Raw genomic sequence first — 20,061 nt, forward strand, 5'->3', positions numbered from 1 at the left:
GGAATTAAGGACAGGTGGCGACGGATTGAAGTATTCAAGTAAAAACAAGTCAGGTATCTCTGGACATATCTTTGCACCAGACCTTTGGGTTATCTCTCTGTTTTGGAAATGGAATGAATTTTAATAGATCTGTCACTGAGGATTTGTCACTGACCGCCGAGCACATGTTGGGGTAGGGGTGGAAAGAGCAGGGTAGGATCCCTTGAAGACCTAAACTGAATCCCAGGTCTGGTACTCTTTCTCCTTATGGAGTGAGGAGTCTTATAGGCCAGGTAATGCTCCTCTGGATTTCTGGGAAAAAAAGATATGCAAATTAGCCCTCTTTTTGAAAAAGAGCTTATTTTCATTTTTTACCAGGTCTGGAGCAACTGGATGGAAGCAATATGGTAGAAATTTGGTGGACAGCGATCAATGGGGATCCATTGATCCATCTGTCACTGACCGCCGAGCACATGTTGGGATAGGGGTGGAAAGAGCAGGGTAGGATCCCTTGAAGACCTAAACTGAATCCCAGGTCTGGTACTCTTTTTCCTTATGGAGTGAGGAGTCTTATAGGCCAGGCAATGCTCCTCTGGATCTCTGGGAAAAAAGATATGCAAATTAGCCCTCTTTTTGAAAGAGAGCTTATTTGCATTTTTTACCAGGTCTGGAGCAACTGGATGGAAGCAATATGGTAGAAATGTGGTGGACTGAACGCCGATCAATGGGGATCTATTGATCCATCTGTCACTGACCGCCGAGCACATGTTGGGGTAGGGGTGGAAAGCGCGCTGGGTAGGATTTCTTGTAGACCTAAACTGAATCCCAGGTCTGGTACTCTTTCTCCTTATGGAGTGAGAAGTCTTATAGGCAAGGTAATGCTCCTCTGGGTCTCTGGGGAAAAAAGATATGCAAATTGTCCCACTTTCCTTTTTTTTGAAAGAGAGCTAGTTTGCATTTTTTACCAGGTCTGGAGCATCTGGATGGAAGCAATATGGTAGAAATGTGGGTTCCACGTCCAAAGAAGGGGTGATCACACATGCGCAAGCGCCTTTCATTACATGGCAATTGCGCAGTGTTGTGTCTCTGATGGGCCGAAATTACCAAGGGAATTGATGGACAAAAGCTTGATTTCCATTGCAGGTGCCCTCCGGCATCCATGTCTCCACTGAAAGAGGGCTAATACAAAAGGGAAACCATCATGTAAACCTGTAAGATGTCATCTCATTTGAGGCGTGTGGACATTACGGAGGGTGGTCTCCCAACAAGGAGCCCAGAGCTCAAAACCCCTTATCATTATTACTTTATATTAGGTATTGTGTTGTGATGCTCCATTGTGTTATGCCCGGTGCTGGGCCGGAGGGAATGGAGCATGATACGAGATTACGAGGGTCCTGACCTTGATGTTCTGTGACTCACTGTGTCATGTCTGACCCCCTGGAAATTTAGGCTGGGGCTACATGGTGACACGTGCGGCATGGTCGGAGATCACAGTGTTGTGCTGCGCGGTTATGTTCGGAAGTCTCCATGGCCCTTCAGTTGATTGAAATCCAAACCTGCAGGATTTCTTGCCACTGTCAGGTCTTGAACCCATTCACTTTCACTAGCTGCAATGCCGTACTCCTACGCTGCGATCTTTGACCGTGCGATGTGTCTCATGTAGCCAAGGCCTAAATGTAATGTAATTATCAGTCACTACCTTTACAAGCAGGTGTATTCGGATAATCTTTTAAAGGGGTCTTGTGGGAGTCCAGAACTGATAGCCTCGTTAGGATCTGATTGGTAGGGGTCTGACTTCCGGCACCCCACCAATTAGATGTTTGAAGGTGCCATGGTGCACTGGTGAGCACGTTGACCTCTTCCTAAGCCAATGATTGGTCACATGCAGGGGCATACACAGATCTCATAGGGCCCCATAGCAAAATTTAGTATGGGCCCCCTTCACCTAGTTTCCCAGTGTACGTGCATCAGTCACTCCCAGGCAATGCAGAACATTCCCCAGTGCTCCAGATTTCTGACAAATTATTATTATATATTTTTTTTTTATCAAGTGGAAGAAATTTAAATTAAATACAAATTGGAATAAAAAAAAATTGTCTTTTTAGATCGGAAAACGTGGAATAGGTGCTTCAGATATATGGCGATCATTCTGAACACCATATTGTTCAATGTATTTATACCAGAAAACTGGAAAAAATGCATTGATCTCCTGCTTCTCTTGTATTACAAAGCTAGCTGGCTGCCTACAGCCACCACTAGGGGGAGCTCAGTGAATAGAAATGAATACAAGTAGAATAGAAGCTGTAATAATCTCTTTGCATTGAGCTCCCCCTGGTGGTGGCTGCATCAAAATGCATTGTTTTCAAGCATGGAAGAGAAGAGCAAGTTCCGTGCCAGACTCCCCTATTGCAGGTACTCCACTAGTCGCATGTCCTTCAAGTGAGTGGGGCTTAGTTGCAATACCAAGCACTGCCACTATACAATGTACGGCGCTGTGCTTGGTAAGCTGTGAGGAGGCCGCAGTGCCCACTAGAGCCTAAAGGTAGGCCGTCAATATTGCACTCCCCCTTAGCACAGTCCCTTTAAGAATTATAAAGGGGTTGCAATTACAACTATACGTGTGACAGTCCCTATGTGCATTGTTTTGGCCTTTATTAGTAGGGCTAAGCGAATCGACTTCGGATTAAACATCCGAAGTCGATTCGCATAAAACTTCGTTAGAATACTGTATGGAGCGAGCGCTCCGTACAGTATTAGAATGTATTGGCTCCTATGAGCCGAAGTTATTACTTTGCGAAACTTTGGGTAATAACTTCAGAAATTAATTTCTACTGTTAAAAACCTTTTACCAAACTCAGTTTCGTGGGATATCAGGCAGAGGAGCTTGGGTATTTCTAATGCTGGTAAAAGATATGAACTGTGATGATGATGAGATTTCGGTCTCTGGAGCCCACGTTATTGCCCTTACTCCAGCCTCACAGAAGGCTTGACTCATAGAAGCTATTTTCTCCCAGAACCAAATGATTTGTCAGCGCATAAACATCACCTTGCCTTCTCTAAATGCACTTAAATGGCTCCAGAACATTAGAGGTGATTTGCAGACCTGAAACGCGGCGAGGTAAAATGCACCCATGTGGTGCCATTGTGACTGCAGCCACGACTTAAAGACTTAAAGGGAACCTGTCACCTCCAAAAACCATCCCAAGCCGCCAGCAGCACCTGACAGTAACCGGCAGCGATAATTATCTTCCTGAAGGCCGATGCAGCTAAAGCTCTGAAGACGATCTTTTATCCCCTGCCGGCGCGCTTCTCTAGTCATGCTTGAAGTCAAGGGGGCAGCGGCCTCCTTGCTTCAAATCAAGATAACCGCGCCCCGTTCCCTGCCCCTTCGCTGTGACTGACAGACGGCAGTTCGGCTGGCTTTGCCGAACTCTCTGCATAAGCGCCGATCAGCTGTATGAGGAGACGGTGCGCGCAGTGCATGCGTGCCGCCTCTCTTCCTGCTCACCGCTGTATGGCTGTGGGACAGCAGCAGCGAGCAGGATGAGAGAAGGGAGGCGGCATGTGCACATAGCGCGCGCCGTCTCCTCATATAGCTGATCAGCGGGGGTGTCGGGTGTCGGACCCCCCACCGATTTGATATTGATGACCTATCCTGAGGATAGGTCATCAGTATGAAAAAGCCCGGACATCCCCTTTAAATGCCCCAAAATTTATAAACAGATATGTTGGTAAAGGCACATGCAAACCAGAGAAACATGGTGCCTGTGTCGGCCGCGTCTCCCGGGCCCACCGCAGCTTCCCTGATCCGAACTGACTGTCTGATAGTGATTCATGGTACAGATTGTATGTGATCTTGGGGTATTGCATTGTACTGACATGGATGACGTGAGTACACTGCAATAGCTCCGCAATCAGACAGAGACTGGCTGATAAATGACTATGGCACAGTGGGTTCGGGTCAGGGAAGCCGTGGTGGGCACAGTAGATGCATCTGACACACGGACAGTGTTTCCCAGGCCGATCACGGTTGCGTGAACCCTACGTTTGTATTAAAACTCGATTAGCTCAATGTAGAGGAGCACTTTTTCCTTTCTAACAATCTAACGGTAATTGCAAACCATGGAGTTCGTTCGCTTAGTCCCTTATATGCAGTCTAATAGACAGTAGGGTTACACATATGGTATTTTCACCCATGGCGGGTGGATTGGCACATCAGTGATGGATTTGATTGGCTGTCGGTGGCTTGCACCCCCTGTCATAGCATTAGCAGGTGGAAAACAAAGGGCCCATATCCTATTCTTGCACGAGGCCCCCTGTTGATGGTCTTGAAGGTTTGTGAAAACCAATACGGTGGCCATTACAGCACCTACATGTGTTGCCATCCAATTTTCCAGCTTCATTCAAATATTCCTAATTATGGTATAGCATGTAAAGCAGAGGGTGTATTTTTTTATTTTTTAAATACATTTTTATTTCAGCATATCAACTTAACAATAGTAAATTCAAAATTTCCATGTTAACAATAAAGTTCAATTACAAGTTATATAAAAAAATTAATTTTCTGTACTTAAAAAAAGCTATTTTCAATCCTGTATTTCCCACTCACCACCCTTAGAGGGTGTATTACTTACAGGGCATCTGTCAGCAGCTTTGCTGACCTGTTACATGTGCACTTGGCAGCTGAAGGCATCTGTGTTGGTCCCATGTTCATATGTGTCTGCATTACTGAGAAAAATGATGTTTTAATATATGCAAATGAGCCTCTAGGAGCAACGGGGGCGTTGCCATTACACCTAGCGGATCTGTTCTGTGTACAGCTGCCACGCCCTCTGCACTCTAACGTGGCCAGGCAGGTAAACGTCATCACACCTGGTCCTGTCAATCAAAGTGGAGAAGACACGGCAGTTGCAGAAAAAGCAGATCTTCTAGGAGTAATGGCGACGCCCCCGTTGCTCCTCGAGGCTCATTTGCATAAATTAAAACATCATTTTTCTCAGTAACGTGGGCACATATGAACATGGGACCAACACAGATGCCTTCAGCTGCCAAGTGCACATGTAACAGGTCAGACAGCGTCATAGGTACAAAACTGCTGACAGATGCCCTTTAAAGGGGTATTCCAGGTTTTTGATGTTGATGGCCTATCCTCACATTAGGCCATCATTATCAGATCAGCAGGGGTCCGACAACCCACACCCATGACGCTCAGCCAAAGTTACACAGTTTCATCCATGGTATACTAGACGGAGCTGGGAACTGCAGCACAACTCCTATTGAAGTGAATGGACGGAGGTGTACAGTAGTTCCAGCACCCCAGCTGATTGGTGGGGTTGGCAGAAGTTTGACCCCAGCCGATCAGATAACTATAGTCTATCCTGAGGTTATCATAATGGCATGCCGCATCCAATGCCTTATCACAGAAGCAATAACCCGATTAAATGGCGTTATACAGGGCACCATATGGCGGCACACGCAGTGCCTATGAATCTGCAGTGTGGCTATGCTTCACTAGTGTACTCGAGAACGAGAGGAATGTGTTCATTTTCCTTGAAGACAGATGCCAGAAAGATATGGCGATATTCCGTTTAATTATCCTGAACAGGCAGGTAATAGACACGTGTCCTGAAAAAGCTATCAAATAATAGTTTTCTTATAGCAAGTGACAAAAAAAGAAATGGTATATTAAATGTCTGAGATCCTCTTTGTACCCTTGTGTGAAATGAGAGGTCCTGCCCTTTTGTCGGCTTGGATCCGTTTTGCATTCTTCACAGAATTGCTCGGTCGTCCATGCCAGGGACATGAAAATAATATTCCTCTCTGATGTGTTTCCACAGGTTATTCCGAAGGACTACAAGACCATGACTGCCCTGGCAAAAGCCATCTCCAAAAATGTGCTGTTTGCCCACCTGGACGACAACGAGAGAAGGTATGAGGCCTGGGGTTCAGTGGTGAAGGGTATAAGCCTCAAAGGGTTAAAGGGCATCTGTCAGCAGCTTTGTACCTATGACACTGGCTGACCTGTTACATGTGCGCTTGGCAGCTGAAGGCATCTGTGTTCCAGGTCCCATGTTCATATGTGTCCGCATTGCTGAGAAAAATTAAGCTCTAATATATGCAAATGAACCTCTAGGAGCAATGGGGGCGTTACCATTACACCTAGAGGCTCTGCTCTCTCTGCGGCTGCCGCGCCCTCTGCACTTTGATTGACAGGGCCGGGCAGTAAAAACATCATCACACCTGGTCCTGTCAATCAAAGTGCAGAGGTCGCAGCAGTTGCAGAGAGAGCAGAGCCTCTAAGAGTAATGGTAACGCCCCCATTGCTCCTAGAGGCTCATTTGCATATATTAAAACATCATTTTTCTCAGCAATGCGGGCACATATGAACATGGGACCAACACAGATACCTTCAGCTGCCAAGTGCACATGTAACAGGTCAGTGTCATAGGTACAAAACTGCTGACAGATGCCCTTTAAATGGAAATTCACTCTTACGCCACACACAATGGGGGAGATTTATTAAAACTGGTGCAAAGGAAAACTGGGTTAGTTGCCCATAGCAACCAGCCAGAATGCACCTGTCATTTTTCAGAGCCCCTTTAGAAAATGAAACCTGATTGGTTGCTATGGGCAACTAAGCCAGTTCTCTTTTACACCAGTTCTATTTTGATAAATCAGGCACAATGTCTTGTAGGGCTCGCTCGGCGGAATGTAACGAGACCTTTCACTTAGTGATCCATTGCTTCATTCTGGAGAAAAAGTACTTTAGATGCATATGCAAATGAGCAGTTAAGTGCACTGGAGGCGGGCCCAAGCTACTGTAGGCACCCTTGCTCCTCCTACTTCCTTTGCCAGCCCCCCTCTCCTTCCTGATTGACAGGGCCATATGAGATGACTATGCAGGAACCTAGCCCTGTCCATCAAGAAGGGGCTGGCAGAGGAAGCAGGAGGAGCAAGGGTGCACAGAGTAGCTTGGGCCCGCCCTCAGTGCACTTCCATGCTCATTTGCATATGGATCAAAAGTACTTTTTTCCGGAATGAGGCAGTGAAAGATATCATTATGTTCAGCTAAGCTAGCCCTACAAGACACTGGGGGAGATTTATCAAGACTGGCGGTTTCTGTGCCTGTCTTGATACCCCCCTGCGCTGCCGGAGGATGAGCCTCATTTATGACGTACGCCTCGGCATAAATAAGGCGCCTCCCTCTGCCGTCCGTGCGCTAACCAGAAATCTACGGCAGCTCTGAGCTTCTGACGTCAGAAAACTGACGTAAATGAGGATAAACTTGTCGCTGCGGCTGGTCACACCCTTGCCACATCCTCTTTTAGAAAAGCGGCGAGGACGTGCACGTGCGCCTTTTTAACGCCACTTTTCAGCCGTAAAGGGAATGATAAATCCCCCCCCCCCCCCTTCATTGTGTCTGGTGTAACAGTGAATTTTCCCTTTGGTGTCTTGGGGTATAAGAGGCTGGTTATGGGAAAAAACGCAGAGCACACAGTAAAAATGATTGATTTCCTGCAATGTCTGGCAGAAGAATAACTTCTGGATTCATACGGTCGAAAAATACCGTATGATACATTTCACGTTTCTGATGAAAATGTTTATTTTTTTCATATTAATAGTTGATCTGTGAGCAATATGGCAAATTCCTGAGATCCTCACCCCCCCCCCCCCCCCCCCCCCCATGTCACGCCTGAGAAGTTACTGTAAGAAATTCCAACCAGCAACCTATCCGCCCCCTTCTGTAAACAGGGCTGACTTCCCTAAATGTTAGGAGGGGGTCACAGTATCCGAGGTCAGACAGTAGGAGTCATGGGACTGAGCTCCTGGACTGTAGCCGTCCTAACCCACACACCAAGAAGACAACTCAAACATAGGAAGGCCCGGCTCCTACATCTGTGTCCGTTCTACGTCCTCTCATGTACATACTGTAGGGGGCCGACTGGCGACAGGCTCAGAGTGATGACTTTCACAGGTTACCTTTTAACGACCCGCGCGACCGATACCGGCCAACTAGAAGCTAGCAGCTAGAGAGCGTCTCGTAAAGAAGACGATTGTTTTACACTCCATCTTGAGATTCCTCATAAGCTGCATACTGTAGGCTCCTGGGGGGGGTATATTTGTGGTCTGACACTAAGCTATACGACCGCTGCCTGACAATTTTACTGCGCCATTTCCTTACCTGTAAAATTCCATTACGTGGCGGCTGTAAAGAACGTGAATCGGTCAGTCGCCAGCTTATACGCGGGCCAGGAGACCATCGGACGTGTATGGGGCTACTTTCACATCTGTGTTTTCCTTTCCGGTATTGAGATCCGTCATAGGATCTCAAAACCGAAAGGAAAACGCTTCCGTTTTGTCCCCATTCATTGTCAATGTTGACAAAACTGAACTGTTAATGTGGACAAAACTGCATTCCATTTCGTTGCGTTCCCATGACGCACACAAAAGCGCTGAAAGCAGCCGTTTTGAGTGTGTCATGGGATACTGACCATATCCCATTCCTAGAGACACCATTACTACTAATCTGCCTGAAGAAGGCCCTGTAGTCGTTCGAAACGTTGCTCTCTTTTTGGGAATAGACTACTAATAATTGCCTTTCTGTCTCAGTTTCTGAACATATGCCGATCCAGCACCTAGATCCATCATCTTCACCAACAACTACCCAGGTCAGGCTACTTTTACATCTGCGTTTTTGCTGATTCCGTCAGGGGTTCAGCAAAAACGCATCCGGTATATAATACAACCGTCTGCATCTGTTCAGAACGGATCCGGTTGTATTATCTCCCAATTGAACAAAATGGATCCGGCACTAAATCCATTGTAATTTAAAGGGCTCCAGATCCGTTTTTTTCGTGTCTAAAAAAAACCCAGATCTGGCACCATTGACTTACATTGTGTTTCATGCCGGATCCGTTTTTTTTTCAGACACAAAAAAAAAAAAATGATCCGGCGTCCATTGACTTACAGTGGATTTAGTGCCGGATCCATCTCGTTCATTTGGGAGATAATACACCCGGATCCGCTCTGAACGGATGCAGACGGTTGTATTATATACCGGATGCGTTTTTGCAGATCCCCTGACGGATCCAGCAAAAACGCAGATGGGAAAGTAGCCTGACCTGGGTAAGTTGTTGGTGAAGATGATGGATCTAGGCGCTGGATCGGCATATGTTCAGAAACTGAAATAGTCCGCAAGAGAAAAATAAGGCAATTATTAGTAGTCTATTCCCGAAACGAGAGCAACGTTTCAGCCGATTACAGGGCCCTTCTTCAGGCAGATTAGTAGTAATGGTGTCTCTAGGGGTGGGATATGGTCAGTTGTTAGTGATAGGAGGTATTTTGTATATAGGCATGATACAAGTGTATTTTAACACATTGTAAGGTTTGTCCGAGATTTGTAAAGGGAATCTGTCACCGCGTACCTCCGTAGTAATCCAAGTGCAGTGTCAGATGTGAGCAGGTCTCCTGATTAAAACACTGTTTCCCCCCCCCCCATCACGATTGGTGCCTGTATGCCTAAGAAATCGGTAATATTGTGCTATGCAAATTAGCTGCTTGGTGCAACGAAGGCGTCACCGTTGCACCTTGTTGCATTGAAAGCCCTGCTTCTTTTCGTTTAGCCTGATGACCAGCAATTTCCTTCAGTAGGCCCACAAAGTTACCCAAGAAGTGAAAGTTCAAGTAATTAATATTTCCGAAGGCTTAATTCCACAGCTCGGAATTTGTGTCACGCATCGGTGTGCACTCCGGAAAAAACACTCACCCTCTTGTCATATCCCAAAGAAAATGGCCTCCCACCATGTTTTATGAGCTCCCGAGTAATGTTTAGAGATTAATGGCTTCACTAGGAGTTGTCAGAGCTCTTGGCATGTATGACAGAGCACGGACGGGAGTGTGTTATTTTACACTTTAATGGGTATTGTTTGCTTTAATTGAAGTGCGGAATGGAATTCTTTATATTCCCTTTTACATAAAACACCTGCCATATTGGTAACGTGAGAACATTCACAGCTGCTGGAGGCTCTGGGGGATGCGGATACACCAGGTAGTCACAGCATCGGTACTGATCGACGTGATGGACGGAAATATGGTAGTAAGTGTTCATAACACAATGTCCATTTGTATCAGTGGATTACCTGTGTAAGACAGGACGGGTCCTGCGCAGCGGCAGACGCTCTTTGCAACCACTCTCCACTTTGGCCAAGAGATGAAGATCTCAAACAGACCATGGTTCTCATAATGTATGGTTAAAGAAGTCCTCCAGCTAAATTTATTTTCTGACCGTTACCAGTAATTGTGAGATGGGGGTCCCCCATTCTGGACCACCGTTTAGCCAAAATAGCGGAGGACCTGGCCTGTCAGTATGTAACAATTCATAGCTCCTGTGGTGGCGCTGCAGGGAATTTGAACACGTGCTTCCAGGTTCTGCCACAGATTACGGCTGATTGATGGCGGTCACAGCGATGGGACATCCTGCGATTAGCTTACCCTAATGACACCCTTCTATCAAAAAGGGATTGTCTAGGGTGTGTTCAGAATTTGGATTTTTCTGTAGAAAAGATCCACTGCAGAAAACTAGGGCTGATCCTTGGGTTTCTGGTTCGGACTTGCAGTTGTACAGTAGAGCTAAACCTGTGTTTGAGGGAAAACAGAACATTAGAGCAATCTCATAGCACTAAAGATAAAGGTTATATACAAACGAATGCCCTATTTCGATATGATAAACAACTTTGAGGTTCTTAGCAAATATATTTTGATCAAAACACATCTGTGCCCACCTACCACTGCAAGGTGACCTCAATCCAAGCAGGAACCTGCTCTATTTAAAGGGCCTCTGTCAGCAGATTTGCACCTATGACACTGGCTGACCTGTTACATGTGCACTTGGCAGCTGAAGGCATCTGTGTTGGTCCCATGTACATATGTGCCCGCATTGCTGAGAACAATGATGTTTTATTATATGCAAATGAGCCTGCGACGTGGATTTCACAATTACTCGCTGGAAAGTCTGCACTTTAATAAGAGCAGAACATACACGCCCCATGGATTTTAGTGTGAAATACTAACCAAAAGTAAATGTCTGAGATAAGAAATAAGACAATGTTTTTGTTTTTTGTTTTTCCCCCTGGAAATGACGCCATTCTTGTCCATGGCCGTGTATAGTATTGTAGATCATCCCTATTCACTTGAATGGAGCTGAGCTATAATATGAGACATGGCCTCTGGATATAGCCTGCATTGTATAGGTGCGCTGCAGTATTGTACCACTATGAGGCGCCATATTGCCATATTCTCCGCTAATAATACGGCATGCAAATGAACATGCCACGACTTTCTTTTTTTTTCTATCGCGGGTTCTATAGGAAAGGAAATCGGAGGCACACAAACGTACAGCACGGGTCTATAGCAGGCTGTGGGTACTGGATTTCGGATCTGTAAAAGATTTGAATAATTAGAGCAAATAGAGAGAACAGAACTCAGCCTATATGTCAGCCTGAGCGATGGCTGGAGATTACCGAGCCTGCACCCTGGATGCAAGCTACAGTCAGCGGTCTCATCTTTGACATGGGAATTGAGCTTAGGATTCCCTGCCTCATGCTGACGTTATTTTTTTTTTAGCAGTGAGAAATGCCTGAAGTCAGGAAAAGTTCAACAATTCCTGCTATTCTGCTGTGAAGCTTCCCTTTGTTACACAAGTCATCGGCAGACCCGAGCCCGGGATCAGCAAAAAGGAAAGAACGTGCGCCATAGAGAATAGGCATTATGTATTACAGGGCAGATGCCACGATATGTGCCGTTCTGTACCATCCCGCCTTTAAAAATGCAATATTTTGTATGACCACTCCATATTAAAAAGTATAGAAATCAGTCGCCACGTAAAGAGGAGCTGTCCCCTCCCCAGACTTGGCTTTTTTTAGTAGTTGCTTGCATTCCCCATATAATAACAATTCTAGAGCATCTATTCTTACAACTCTATGTTCTGTTATTCCTCTTTTATTCCTACTAGAAGTTGATGAATCGGTTGCCAACAGTCAGCATTAAAGGTCCAGCTGGGCATTACCAGTTGTGGGTGTCTCTCGGCACAGTTTTACACTATCCAATCAGGGCTGCCAGTGGCTGACACTTCAGGTAACATTAATCATAGCCTGACCGCGTACGCCGGACTATGATAACCAGGCGCACTGCCGGACCCTGCGTCTGATTTATGAGGAGGTGTAAATTAGGCACAGCATCCAGCAGGCCGCGCACCCCAACTGGAATCTACGCCAGAAAACCGGCGTATAAGATGTTAATTGCGGTGGGGCCACCAGCCCTTCCCCCTCTCTGCCCTTGCCATGTCCCCGTTTTAAGAAAGTGGCAAAGCTAGCGGACAAACAGCGCTTACGCAAAAAAAGTTTGCGCAATTCGCAGTTTGCAACTTTTTCAGATCACAAAAGTGGCGTAAAGTAAATCTAGCCTTTCCTGCCCTGTTGATATCAGGCATCATTTCATTATCATCATAGGCCGGATTACAATGACAGATATCATCTCTTTATGAACATAACACAGGATTCACAATAGGTGATGGTCACAGCTTATCTACACTCCCTCCCTGCGCAATGGCCTCTGCTCAGGTGACAGAGCATGCCCACAGCACTCTCCCAATACCAAATCTCCAGACTACAGTTTCCTATTGTCCGGTTGACTTCAGTAAAGTATATCTCCAAATGCTGTAACGACAGATCGGTCAAGATGGACTCCCTCATAGTCATGCATAGAAAATAGGATGAAAAATTGTTCAAATGGAAGATTAAAGCAAATAATTAGAAAAAAAAAGGAGTATGTGTCACTATCTGGTTTAACTCAAAAATGAGATGATGCATTCCTCAATCACTGATCAGCCCAGGCCAACACTGTCTGCTCAGATTGCAGGGCTGCAGAAGGTAAGTCCTCTTTCACACGGTCAGTAATTTCCTATCACTATTTGTAAGCAAAAACCAGGAGTGGGTCCAAGACACAGGAGAGGCACGAATATTTCTATCATACCTTTACTCTGTAGGATCCACTCCTGTTTTTGGCTTACAAATACTGACCGTGCGAAAGAGACCTAAGGGGCACCTCTGAGGGCTCTTTCTCAGGCTAGAATGTAGCTAGAGCTGCAATATGGAGGCTGTGGTCACAGTCTAGCCTGAATTAGACAGGTGGAAGTGAGAGCTGCGTATTTTGTAGCTCTCACTTCAGCCTCTGTGGAGGATAGAAGTGGGAACTGGAGGGGATTGAGCAAGCAGGGTGGAGGGAGAGGAGGCATCTCACAGACCTTCCTCCTGTCCCTGTATGAGTTTAGACATTAACCCTTTATGTTTTGAATAAATCCCCCCAAAAAATGTTTTAAAAAGTTATAAAAGTTATATTAAACATAATATCCTGAATTATCATGTGGTATATATAACTTATTTGTAAAAGGGTTGCTTGAATTAAAGGGGTTTTTCAAGTTTTTAATACCGAAGACTTATCCTCTGGATAGGTCACCAGTATCTGATAGGTAGGGGTCCAACACCCGGGACCCCTGCTGAGCAGCTGTTTGAAAACTGAATTGTCACACGACTATGACACGTTAATTGGTCACGTGGCCTAGGTGCAGCTCAACCCCATCCAAGTGAATGGGACTGAGCGCGATACCAGGCACAGCCTCTAGTCAGTGTTCGGCGCTGTGCTTGGTGAACTGTGATAAGGTCGCGGCACTCACAGGAGCGCCAGTGCTTTCTTAAACAGCAGATCGGCGGGGGTCCCGGGTGTCAGACCCCCACCAATCAGATACTGACTGAGGATAGGTCATCAGTATAAAAATCTCGGAAAATCCTTTTAAGCAACAACTTGGGTGACCACTTTTCTCTCCACCGCTTCCAGCGCTGAGCTACGGTCCTCCCCATCACTCCCATCATCTGCCTGGCTGCAGCGGCCCTATTAGTGTACAGGAATTTACTGCTTAGGCCAGTGATTGACTGCAGCAGTGACCTGTGTGCACAGAAGGTCACCGCTACTGCCGGGAGGACCAGAGCGCAGGGCAGGGAGAAGCGGGGGGGAGAAAAGGGGTGACTATTTCGTTATTTCACCACTTGGACAGGGGTTGTCCAAGAAAAATTTGCTGGAAAGCAGCGCTTTAATATTATGGCTATCGTGTTTTCCTACATACAATCATGTAAAGCACCATTAGGTTAAAATAAATCTCCCAAACCCTAAACAAACACAAGCTGGCGGTGACCTGAACGTATTCCGGACCATCTTGGGAGCCGGTGGCTGCGCTCTCATTGTCCTTGGAAAAAGTAGCAGTGGCTAAGATTTCACCTAACAAAGATGGCCTTTCAGGCGGCCACAACAGCTGGATGGGGCTTCCACGCACTCCAGGGCCTGTCAGCTGCCAGAGCCACATATCCAGACTGATGGAAACCCAATACTTTAACCCTTTGGCGCCATCAATTTTATGTGTTTATACTATAATGTAATGTTTAGCCCTTTGGAATTTTAGCTTTCAACCCCAGATTGGTCACATTAATTGGAAAGTAAGTGAAATAACGGCAAATTCTGCTCCTGAAATAATCCCCAAAGTCGGATTCTGTGTTAGGGTTTGATTGTGAGGTCATGTATATGTAGTACAGATCCCTGCCTTGTGGTGTCCGTCTGTCTATTATCTATCTATCTACGGTATCTATTATCTATCTCATATCTATCTATCTGTCTGTCTAATATCTATCTATTATCTATCTATCTATCTATCTAATATCTATCTATATATCTAATATCTATCTATCTATTATTTATCTATCTATTATCTATCTATTATCTATCTATTGTCTATCTAATTATCTATCTATCTATCTATCTGTCTATCTAATATCTATCTATCTATCTATTATCTATTATCTATCTATTATCTATCTATTATCTATCTATCTATCAATCAATCTATCTATTATCTATCTATTATCTATCTATCTATCTATCTATCTATCTATCTATCTATCTATTATCTATCTATTATCTATCTATCTATCAATCAATCTATCTATTATCTATCTATTATCTATCTATCTATCTATCTATCTATCTATCTATCTATTATCTATCTCATATCTATCTATCTATCTATTATCTATCTATCTATCTATCTATTATCTATCTATCTATCTATCTATCTATCTATTATCTATCTATCTATTATCTATCTATCTATCTATCTATTATCTATCTATCTATCTATCTATCTATCTATCTATCTATTATCTATCTATCTGTCTCCTATCTATCTATATATCTAATATCTATCTATCTATTATTTATCTATCTATTATCTATCTATTATCTATCTATTATCTATCTATTGTCTATCTAATTATCTATCTATCTATCTATCTGTCTATCTAATATCTATCTATCTATCTATTATCTATTATCTATCTATTATCTATCTATCTATCTATCTATCTATCTATCTATTATCTATCTATTATCTATCTATCTATCAATCAATCTATCTATTATCTATCTATTATCTATCTATCTATCTATCTATCTATCTATCTATCTATCTATTATCTATCTCATATCTATCTATCTATCTATTATCTATCTATCTATCTATTATCTATCTATCTATCTATCTATCTATCTATCTATCTATTATCTATCTATTATCTATCTATCTATCTATCTATCTATCTATTATCTATCTATCTGTCTCCTATCTATCTATCTATCTATCTATCTATCTATCTATTATCTATCTATTATCTATCTATCTATCAATCAATCTATCTATTATCTATCTATTATCTATCTATCTATCTATCTATCTATCTATCTATCTATTATCTATCTCATATCTATCTATCTATCTATTATCTATCTATCTATCTATCTATTATCTATCTATCTATCTATCTATCTATCTATCTATCTATTATCTATCTATCTATTATCTATCTATCTATCTATCTATCTATTATCTATCTATCTATCTATCTATCTATCTATTATCTATCTATCTATCTATTATCTATCTTCTATCTATCTATCTATTATCTATCTATCATCTATCTATCTATTATCTATCTATCTATCTATCTATCTATCTATTATCTATCTATCTGTCTCCTATCTATCTATCTATCTATCTATCTATCTATCTATTATCTATCTATCTATCTATCTATCTATCTATCTATTATCTATCTATCTATCATCTATCTATCTATTATCTATCTATCTCCTATCTATCTATCTATCTATGGTATCTACTACATTTCTTTCTTTCTTTTTTTCTTTCGTAAATAAGGATTCTGGCACTCTTCACCAGTCAGGGTTCTGTCTGTCAATATATCAACACCAACACATATATATATATATCTTTCACGTTTGCTGTTCTTGGGTATTTTGCCAGCTAACCCGATATCAGTACGTTTCCTAGTAATAGCTTTTACCAGTATTCAGAGTAAAGATATATTAGTCATCTTTACACCTATTTCTAAGTAAGTAGCTGAACCTTTTAAAATACAAAATTCTGGCTGCTTTCAGCCACCACTAGGGGGAGCGTGGGAGTTTGCTGCATACAGATTTATTATTGAAGTCAATGTACTGTATAAACAATATACATTTAGCTCCCTCTAGTGGTAGCTAGACTTTAACTCTATAATAGAGCTTTGGACCTATTTTCATAAGAAAGAAAGCAAAATGGTATTGAAGCACATACCCTTTAAGTCCAGCATCCATGGACAGAGTTTTGTCAATGGATTCTGCCACTTTTGTTTTTGCCAGCTCTAGGGAGACTGTCTATTGCCCGTTATGTGCCAGCCAGCTTGATAATCTTATTTACTGCCAGTGCTGTATACACCGTATACCCTGTGTGCAGCAGAACTGACCAGCCATAGCATTCATTTCATTTCAGCGTATGACGCCTGTCCTAGTCCCGAGTACAGGAAAGTAATCATAGGTGAACCCGCCATTCACTGAGTCATATATTCGCTTATCAAGATGGCAGGGTGGGTGATATCCTTCCCTGTCTGGCCAAGTCTTTGTATATGGCGGCTCTGCTGGCACCAACTATCCTTAACGACCAAATAATGATGAGGGTGATAGTCAGGGCAAGGTGTGGGGTGGATTACTGCATACGCCGTCAGACAGGAGGAGGATTTTTTCGCATAGTCTTTCTGATAAATGCCAACATGCTTGTATTATCAAATGTTCTGGTCTGTGTCAGTCTTTACTGTGCTTCTGGAATTCTATTCTTGAACCAGAATTGCTGCGTGATTCATACTAGATATCAAAGCATTTGAATCTTTGGAATTTCTTTAGGACAAATCCATGGGGGAAAAAGGTTTGCAGCCCTTTTCATCGACGTGACAACATTAACATACATGTAAAGATCCCATGTTATGTCTTAGCGATTATGACGGTGAAAAGAAACCCGATGAATGGACGGGCACTTACGGGGCAGCCACCTGGTTCTGGTAAATTTATACTTAGCCCTGTGTTATACAGCAGGCAACCCCAGCTGCTGCGGTATCTGGCCATAAACCTGAAGCCTCTTAAAGGGACACGGCCTTCAAAATTGCCTGTACATTTTTTCGGCTCAGACCTCTATAAATATAGTTTTGTTATTATGCATGTGTCTGATGGTGGGGTGTCCAGCTGGTGGCATGTGCCCCCTATGAGGGCGTTCACATTTTTATTTTTTGCCTTTTAGCTGCTATAAAAGTTTTTGGCCTTTACTGGAAATACAAGCTTTCGAGTGAGTTTAAATTATACTCAATGGATGATCCGTGAGTTATTATTTATTCATGTTGCATATATGGCACCAACATATTCCTCCATCGTAGTAAGCCAATTAACCTGTTAATATGTATTTTGGAGCGTGAAAGTAAAGTGGAGGAAACCCACGCAAAACCGGGGAGAACATACAAAGTCCATGTAAATGTTGTCCTTGGTCGGATTCGAACTCAGGATCCCATCAGACTTGATTTTGGAACAGTGCCCTACTCCACCACAGAGATGTTCATCTCTGGCTATTTTTAACAGATTACCTCCCATAAATAATCCTGAATTCCCATTCAAATCACAGTAAAAGAACATTTCTTAAAGGGGTTGTCCCTCGAAAAATATTCTGCATTTTTCAAACTAGCCCCTGCATCTGAATACTTTTATTATTGCATGTACAGTGGATATAAAAAGTCTACACGCCCCTGCTAAAATGTCAGCTTTCTGTGATGTAAAAAAAAAAAGAGACAAAGATAAATCATTTCAGAACTTTTTTCACCTGTAATGTGACCTATAAACTGTACAACTCAACTGAAAAACAAACTGAAATCTTTAAGGTAGAGGGAAGAAAATATATAAAAATAAAATAATATGGTTGCATAAGTGCGCACACCCTTAAACTAATACTTTGCTGAAGCACCTTTTGATTTTATTACAGCACTCAGTCTTTTTGGGTATGAGTCTATCAGCATGGCACATTTTGACTTGGCAAGATTTGCCCACTCTTCTTGGCAAAAACACTCCAAATCTGTCAGATTGCGAGGACATCTCCTGTGCACAGCCCTCCTAGGATCACCCCACAGATTCAGGTCTGGGCTCTGGCTGGGCCATTCCAAAACTTGAATCTTCTTCTGGTGAAGCCATTCCAGTTCCAGCTGAAGAAAAGCAGCCCCTTGGCATGATGCTGCCACCGCCATGCTTCACTGTGGGTACGGTGTTCTTTTGGGGATGTGCAGTGTTGTTTTTGGGCCAAACATATCTTTTGGAATTAGGGCCAAAAAGTTCAACCTTGGTTTCATCAGACCATAACACCTTTTCCCAGATGCTTTTTAGAGACTTCAGATGTGTTTTTGCAAAATGTAGCCTGGCTTGGATGTTTTTCTTGGTAAGAAAAGGCTTTCGTCTTGCCACTCTACCCCATAGCCCAGACATATGAAGAATACGGGAGATTGTTGTCACATGTACCACACAGCCAGTACTTGTCAGATATTCCTGCAGCTCCTTTAATGTTGCTGGAGGCCTCTTGGTCGCCTCCCAGACCAGTTTTCTTCTCGTCTTTTCATCAGTTTTGGAGGGACGTCCAGTTCTTGTAATGTCACTGTTGTGCCATATTTTCTCCACTTGATGATGACGGTCTCCACTGTGTTCCATGGTAGATCTAATGCCTTGGGAATTCTCTTGTACCCTTCTCCTGACTGATACCTTCTAACAATGAGATCCCGCTGATGCTTTGGAAGCTCTCTGTGGACCATGGCTTCTGCTGTGGGATGCGACTAAGAAAATTTCAGGAAAGACCAACTAGAGCAGCTGAACTTTATTTGGGGTTAATCAGAGGCACTTTACATGATGGCAGGTGTATGCTGACTCCTATTTAACAGGATTGTGAATGTGATCGCTTAATTCTGAGCACAGCTACATCCCCAGTTATAAGAGGGTGTGCACACTTATGCAACCACATTATTTTAGTTTTTTTTGTTGTTTTCTTCCCTCCACCTAAAAGATTTCAGTTTGTTTTTCAGTTGAGTGGTACAGTTTATAGGTCACATTAAAGGTGGAAAAAGTTCTGAAATGATTTATCTTTGTCTCATTTTTTTACAGCACAGAAAGCTGACATTTTAACAGGGGTGTGTAGACTTTTTATATCCACTGTAATTACAAATGTAGTATAGCCAGTGAGTTATTCAATAAAATGTAGCTGTGTAGTGCCACCTGCTGTTTGTTCTTTTTCTTATTTCTCTGACCACCATGCTGAAGTGGTCACACATGCTCAGTTCAATCCTTCAAGCGCCATCTTCTGACGGTTAAAGGGATTCTCCGCTTTCTGGTATTGGTTGACCAATGTGCATGTAAGATGGCTATATGGCACTTACTAATATAGCCTTTGTTGATATATTCTATGCAATTTGCTTTGTTTTATAAGCCATGCTCCTCCCCCCCCCCCCCCAGTTCTGTCAACACAGAGGTCCTGTCCATAAGATGGCCGCTGATGAAGGGTCTTGTGACCAGACGCATCACTCAACCTCTTGCATTCTAACACACTGAACCTGCACTAACCTTCCAAAAGTGCAA

The 20,061-nt window shown here is 43.3% G+C and overlaps 1 protein-coding gene across 2 annotated transcripts in view; it reads left to right on the forward strand.

The window, feature by feature from the left end:
* The window catches only part of PRKAR1B (protein kinase cAMP-dependent type I regulatory subunit beta), a 155,579-nt gene that overhangs the window by 35,178 nt on the left and 100,340 nt on the right, over window positions 1–20,061 (forward strand). For both annotated transcript variants that reach the window (XM_040441954.1, XM_040441955.1), the window contains exon 4: window positions 5,817–5,908. In XM_040441954.1, coding sequence (XP_040297888.1) covers window positions 5,817–5,908 — 92 coding nt within the window. The remainder of the gene's footprint in view (window positions 1–5,816; window positions 5,909–20,061) is intronic.

This window comes from Bufo bufo, chromosome 7 (assembly GCF_905171765.1).
Source record: "Bufo bufo chromosome 7, aBufBuf1.1, whole genome shotgun sequence".
NCBI classification, from domain to species: Eukaryota; Metazoa; Chordata; class Amphibia; order Anura; family Bufonidae; genus Bufo; species Bufo bufo.